This window comes from Aplysia californica, unplaced genomic scaffold, assembly GCF_000002075.1.
Source record: "Aplysia californica isolate F4 #8 unplaced genomic scaffold, AplCal3.0 scaffold00596, whole genome shotgun sequence".
In the NCBI taxonomy this organism is placed as follows: Eukaryota; Metazoa; Mollusca; class Gastropoda; order Aplysiida; family Aplysiidae; genus Aplysia; species Aplysia californica.
Genome location: NW_004797866.1, coordinates 441,504 through 448,919, shown reverse-complemented (window position 1 = coordinate 448,919; position 7,416 = coordinate 441,504). Strand labels below are relative to the sequence as shown.

Genomic DNA, 7,416 nt, shown 5'->3' with positions numbered 1-7,416 from the left:
AGCATGTCAAAGCTATATATATAATAAAAATAAACATTATAATGATAATGACAGTAATAACAATAATAATAATACACAGTAGCGCACATATCGCTTCCGTTCACATAATCCATCTCTATTACATAGTTTAAAGATAAAGAGAATTTTTTTTTTTTAGGATCATAATTCATGCCAAAATCTGACAAGTAGAACATTAAGCTATCATCCATTTACTAGCCAAATGATTTTTTTTTTTAAACCTGAAAATGAGCGGAGCATCCCACCTCACCTAAACCGAACTTTGTAAAATCTTTAAATGAGCAAACAAAAACATTTCTCTTCCCAATACCATTCCCCTTTCCTTTGCTAGTGTAGGAAAAAACCGGAAAAAGCCAGAAAAACCGGAGATTTGGCATCCCTGTATCATCATAGTGTGATGTTTGTATGAGAAGCACACCAACACAATAAGGGTCATCTAGTCTATAGGGATAAAGTAAGATGGACAGACAGACAGACGGATGGACAGACACACACAAAAGAGGGAAGGCAAAGACAAAGCTCCTTCCAGCAACAATCTCCAACCATCCTCATTAATTTTTCAAAACTTCAGAAAAAATATGTGAGGATAATTATATAGCGCTCAATCAGGACATACCTTGTAGTTGTTGGTCATGATCGGTATAAAATCCTGGGGAGAAAAAAGGAACAATACTGAAATTAGCGAAAGACAAAATCAAATAAGAGATACAGGCAACAAGAGAAATATAGTAGTTAGTTATAACACATTTCGCAACAGACCAAAGGTTCTCATAATGGAATACGTGAAGAGAGGAGCCAATTTTTTAAACTTCTGCTTGTGTTCTTTTTACTTTACAATAACTAATAGGGCCTACAACATTAATAGCATAAACAAAACAAGTTTGTTTTTGTTTTTGTTTTGTTTTTTTCAATTCAGTCTTCCCTTAGTTCACGAAGCTATAACTAGTTTCCCAACATTTGTCAACACAGTGTCTGACTTCCAGCACACCTCTCTTCTGAAAAATATGTGAGGCGTGTGGACAAAATGAGTTACTTCTCGCAACCCATGAGTGGAGATGTCGGCCGAAAATAGACGCATCAAATTTGTAGATTTTTCAGAGATGTCATTTTTTCTTCAAGTTCGACATGCCTTTCATCATTTCATGTAATAAATCGTACCACGCCAACCTTTAAATTCCATGTATCTTTCAGTGTCCATGGGGCTAGCTTATTTTGTCAGCACACCTCACATATGTCTTTTTGAAAGTAGGGTGTTTTACACCCCAGTGACACAACCGTCCACAAAATTAAACAGATACTAACAAACATCAATCTGTCACTGGAAACGAGAAAAAGAGTACTGAAAAGTTACATTGAGCCAATCCTTTTATACGGGTGCGAAGCATGGACAATCAATAAACAGCTGGAAAGAACAATTGTGGCGACAGAGTTGTGGTTCATAAGACGCATGCTGCGTATCCCATGGACAGCTAGAAAAACAAATGAAGAAGTCCTGGTTGAAGCAAATTATAGAAGACAGCTTGTGACGAATATAAGAAAGCGACAGGAAAATTTCTTTGGACACACAATGCGGAAAGAAGCATTGGAGAATATTATTGTAACAACAGGCAAGTTTAATGGAAAGAGAGGCAGAGGGGAAAGATACTGGACAACATGGCTAGGAGCAGCAAGAACAACAGATAAGTCGCCCATGCCAGTCGGCAAGGCACCGGATGATGATGATGACACAACTTGGAACACATAGAAGACGGGGGCTCAAATTTATGTCATGGCCAACCCAGGCTGAGAGAGAGTGAGACAATAATAATAATAATAATAGATAGCATTTGTATAGCACATATCCCCGCTCAACAGCAGGCTCTATGCGCTTTACACTATATTATTACCCCAGCAGACCATAGAACACTCCGAAACATTCTCAGCTTCCCGGGAAGCATACAGTGCAAGCAGCTGATTAAGCGCTCAAACACTAACAAACTGACAAGATCTTTCGCTGTCTTAAGCCGGGTACCCATTCCCACCTGGGTGAAGTGAGGAAAATTCGTGTAAAGTGCCTTTCCCAAGGACACAACTAAATTCGAACGGGATTCGAACCCACGACTTTACAGTTGCGAGTCTGAGAGCCTAACCACTAGGCCACCGACGCCACCCAATGTCCCAACAGGAAAACCGATAATATACTTGACTAAATACTTTCCCCCACTCAGGAATCAATCTCAGACCTGTGAGAGGATACCCCCAGGAAGCCAGAAACCACGACAAAGCTACAGAGACCGGTTTCTCGATACTGTGAGAGCAGATTAAGGATAGTAATATATGTGAGGCGTACTGACAAAATGAGTTACTTCTCGCAATCCACAATTCTATACATTTGCCAAAAATCGACAAGAGGGTCAAACTTGTACATTTTCTATTGATACCATATTCTTTATCTACAACATTCCTTTTATTATTTCATACTTAAAAATTGTAAAAACTTCACCAATAAAAGCATGGTGTATCTATCTCCATCAGGCGAGAAGTAACTCATATTGTCAGCATGCTTCACATATAGTGTAAAACGCAGAGAGCCTGCTGTCAAGCAGGGGTATGCGAAACACAAATGCTATTTATCATTATTCCCTTGCAGAAAGAAAAAAACAATTGGAAAATCTACCAAAGTGAAGGATAGAACCTACGTAGAACACAAGAGAAAAACCTTGACCGCAGGGAAATGTGCTGTAACAGAAGGCTCTAGCAGAACCAGGAACTTATAAAATTATGAGCTTGGGAAATAAGGGAAGTATTTAGAACAGGTCATGCCCTTTTCCAATGATAAAAAATATCTTTTTCCCCTTAGGTGAGGGTATACGCCATGAACAAACACTTTCAACACCATGTCCCTATCCTGGGCTAGCCTCTTGTATTTTTCCGCATCCTCCCGATTTTCTGTAAGGGCCTACAGAATCTGTGACTTTTCTCCAGATTCCATATATATGGCCTTACTCTTGATCTCTTACCCAGAACTTACATCTCAATCTTATGGCCATTCAACCAGACATTGATCACAGGAGATAAAACAACACATGACCTACCCGCTTGAACTTGGCTTTGATCTCATCCAGGCTTTCCATCCTGAGCACAGACATGCCACAAATGAAGACAGAGATGAACACCGGAGCACCACACAGCTGGAAAATGTAAAAATGTCACAGTAGAAGTTTTACGCCCCCATCGACACTTTTATCTAAATCATTTAGGAGACAGGCTGCTTTGGTCCTCTCATTGGTTTCAATGATGTCACAGATTTCTGGAACAAAGGGTTCAGGACAAGATTTAACTCTTTACCCATGTCTGGACGGTGGCAGCTTCTGGTAGTTGAGGCCCGTAACCATGGTGGGACGGTACCATCGTCCGATGCGAAGTTATTATTGTACGGGCCGCAAATTTATTAAAAAGGCAAAGATTAATGAATTCTACGTCTGGGTAGTGCTTTATTGATCAGTTTGACACGAAACAAGCAGTTTTTAAAATGTAATATGTCGGGTCGTATTTCCACAAACATGAGAGAATTTAGCGGAAAAGTGATTTTAAATTGCATGGTTAAAGAGTTAAACAGTGAAAAAGATATCTGCGAAAAACAGTCTTATCCAAATCCATTTACAAAATTTGAAAGTTATTCAAACTCAGTACAAATTCTCTCTCACCTGATCTGTAGCCATCATTTTGAGAGCCGCCAAGTTCTTTCCTGCATACAGCTTGTCTAAAGTAAAGTACCAACCTCGCATCATGGGACCCTGGTAGAAGAGGTAATGAGTTTTTATCTGTAAGTCGTGTTTTACTATCGTATCCATATTTCCAAAGAAGAAATTTACTCGTTAATCCGATCCGTACGCTTTGCCTAACAAACTGTCAAAATGATTTTTTGAGAAATACTGAAAGTTTCAAAGAGATCTTCCCATTAGAAGTATTCTAAAATGTGGAGAATACAACCCCGGAGGTACAAAATGACCCGCAGGGCGTACGGTTAGGGTTATAACAATAATAACTTTACACTGCTCTGTTATTCAGTTGGGCATAGATACCTCAAGCACGTCCCAGAGTGACAAATATGTTCAACACAGCCATAATTCAGGTAAATCAATGTAATAAAAAGTTATAGAGATATTAGCCGGGGAATGGTAAATTGTAGGCCCTACAATCTATCAGTGATTTCGAGTTTTCCATGTTCCTGTTATCTGTGACTATCTGTGCCAAACTTCACTTTCAGTCTCAGGTATAGATATAACAAGCTGGGCCCCCTTTCGATGAAAGGAACGATCGGTGCTTTAATATCAACTAAAAGTTATTGGCCTACTATATTTACACTCTACTGGAATGGGGCAATAAATCTTGAGAGATGCAAAAAATTATAAGGCCTAGATCTACTCTCAAAACAAAATGTGCATCGCGAAATATCACTTCCGGATTTTCTAAAATTACAAAGACAGAAGCGTCGGCCTACAAAAGCGATCGGCGAAATAAAGAAATTTAGCTTTTTGCAGCAAAACTGTCTCTAAACTGAAAAAACGAAGGGCGCCATGCTTTGGAGAATATTTTAAAGAATCTTTTGGCGATAACCGCATGTCGATCGATGCAGCCATTAAAAAGCCTTTTGAATAGCAAAATTGGGCCACCGCAAATAGATAATAGATATGAAGAACTCAGTTGCTATGGTGCTAGAGTGATCAATGTTCTTGATATAAAGACCAGTACATTAGAACAGACTGTTTTAGGTTATTTGAATTTACAAAAAGAAGCTGATCTGTGTGTATGAAATTGATTGACTGAATGAAACTAAATTCAAAATACCAAAAGTTTAAATTTAAAATCCCTACAAACTTTATTTTGACAAAACAGTTATACTATTTACGAAGTACAATAACAAATCTATGGGACACAGCACCCATTTCCAGTTTAGGAAATTGGACACATTCCTAGACACAATGGACTACAACAATAAAATGTATAGATTTTTAAAATAACCACAGAGCATTTGTAATTTTTTCTTTAACTTTCACTGGAAGCTGTCTGTGAAACTAAAATCATCAGCATCCAGGCTGCATTATATTCTCTCATATAGTTTTTCTTCAACCACGACATAACATGATGAGCAAGCCAGAAATGGTCCCAGCTAGGGGGGAAAGATACTTACAATGACACAAAATCCAAAAACAAAAAATCTGCCAGTGCGGACAATGTCATATTCTTTAGTGGATTTCTTCTCAACGGCAAACTGGCTGATACAGTCACCGGTTGCCATTAGGGTCCCTGAGGATTGAGACAAGTGGTTTATACATGTACAGTTAGTTCTTTCCGAATATAAGAAAACAAATAGATTTAATAGTCGGTACCCATAAGAGGATCGGTTCGGTTCGGTTCGGTTCGAGAACCCATCAACAGGCAACCCTATCTCACCTGTGGATCTTAAAACTTCAACTTGTAATTTACGTAGCAGATTAAAATTCTGTACACTTCACCAGAACCACACAAAATGATGCTTTGTTACCATGTTCTCGACTCAGTGGGAAGAAGCTAGATTAAGTTCTCACAAGAGGTATCCGCCTTAAATTTTTCTTCTTCGCAATCCACAAGAGGAGATATTGGCCAAAAATCAACACATTAAATTACTAGTGTAAAATTTGTAGATTTTCTACAAAAAGTATAAACATGCCTTTTGGTGTATCATACTTATAAATTATAAAAAGTTCACCTCTAAGCGTGATGCATCATTCTATTTTCATAGGACTTGAATCTGAGAAGTAACTCAGCATGTCATATATTGTGATGTCAAAGGACATGACTCTTATCTTTACAGTGGGGAAAAGATAATTAAGGAAGTAGCATGCCCTTGGATGACGTCACATTGAGCCACGGGAAATAGGCTGACGTCGTCTGAGAGACACTCACGGAGAGATTCAGTCGAGCACAGGACGAGACACCTACAACACCGATCTTAGACAGGGGGGCCCCTGACAGACCAGACTCATCGCGGACCGCCAGGTAACTTTACAATATATTATAATTAGGCCTATAAAGTTAGTGTTTGAACTGCATGCACTGTATGTGACTATAATGCTTTCAGAGTAAAGAGACTATAAAAGCATAGGACTCTCCACGGTTAGATTCTAAAAGTATATATATCTATTTGTTTTAAATCCTTTTGCGTTTAAAAAAATTTTTTTCCTTTTTTTGTTTCCATTTTAACCATGTTTGTTTTAGACATTTAAAATGGTTTGGTTCACTTTCTTTTTTTGGGGAATGGAGAGGGGGGGGGGGGGGGGGGGTTTGTTTATTTCACTCTAACTCTACCTCTTCTTTCAGCTCAAATTAAACATGATGCCAGTCAGGAAGATTGCCATAAAAGTCACTGTGTCGAGTCGTTAAGTCCAAAAAGAGATCTGCAGCCTCGGTGCCCTTGGTCTCGGCCTCAAGTCTTTTTTGTTTTGAATTGTACGAAGTAATCTAGATCTAGATCTTAGCCTATTGACTTCCTCATTCGAATGGCATTTCCTTCTGATCTAAAAAAAGTGAAAAGCAAACGTGCATGGCATGGTGTAGGGTAGCCTAATTCACTTTGAAACTAGATTCTAGATATAGAATCTAGATCTAACTCTAAACTAAACTCATCACATAGGCTAGTGTGAGTGATACAATATAGATCTAGATTCTATATCCAAGAGCAAATTGTCAACACAGCAAAAATTTACCGGTAGTGCTCGCCATGGTCCTCAGAGGAAACTTCTCTAGCAGACGAAGATACCCTCGCCACAAAGATGCAGCCATCGTTGAAAGGAAATTAAGAATGCAAAGATTTTCCGGTTGATCAATGAATCTAGGAATCTGGGCCTGGAGACCAGACGGTAGCTGTCAGGTCGGAGGTCAAACTGTGGACAGCGAGACAGTCCACTTGTGTGGCTCTAGACTAGACCCAGAGTCAGAGTGCTAGCAGCAGCAGCACGTCGCATGTGGATTGGCAATCAATTCCATAACCGCTTACCAGAGCAGAGCGCACTATCTCTAAATTGGAACATGTGTGGACATCTGTTAAAATTTTCGAGATTAGCGAAGCAGATGGTATCAGTCTCACACAGAATAACGTGCTGCGAACACAGACTTGGACATGAGCTTGCGCTAAGTGCCATAAGAGTTGACAAGGGACCTGTGTTTACATCGTGAGGGAGGATTCAGTAAAGAAAAATAAACTTTTTTACTTGTAGGGATGAACCATTGTTGAAAACTACCAGCTCACATTTGACCACTTTGCGGTCTCATTTTGGCCTAATTAACCTGCAAGCATCGACACAGAAAATCAAAAGAATTACATCTTTTTGAATGCCTAAAATCGAACAATTATAATACAATTCAAGATGAAGAGCT

At 39.0% G+C, this 7,416-nt stretch overlaps 1 protein-coding gene across 1 annotated transcript in view; it reads right to left on the bottom strand.

Annotated features, from left to right (window-relative positions):
* The window catches only part of LOC101861983 (protein Mpv17), a gene marked incomplete in the record, with an annotated part of 9,059 nt that extends 1,849 nt beyond the window's left edge, over nucleotides 1–7,210 (bottom strand). Inside the window, 5 exon segments of the mRNA XM_005107357.3 lie at nucleotides 635–667; nucleotides 3,093–3,188; nucleotides 3,705–3,794; nucleotides 5,192–5,307; nucleotides 6,747–7,210. Of these exon segments, the coding sequence (XP_005107414.2) occupies nucleotides 635–667; nucleotides 3,093–3,188; nucleotides 3,705–3,794; nucleotides 5,192–5,307; nucleotides 6,747–6,822 (411 nt within the window).
* Between the last annotated feature and the right edge of the window lie 206 nt (nucleotides 7,211–7,416).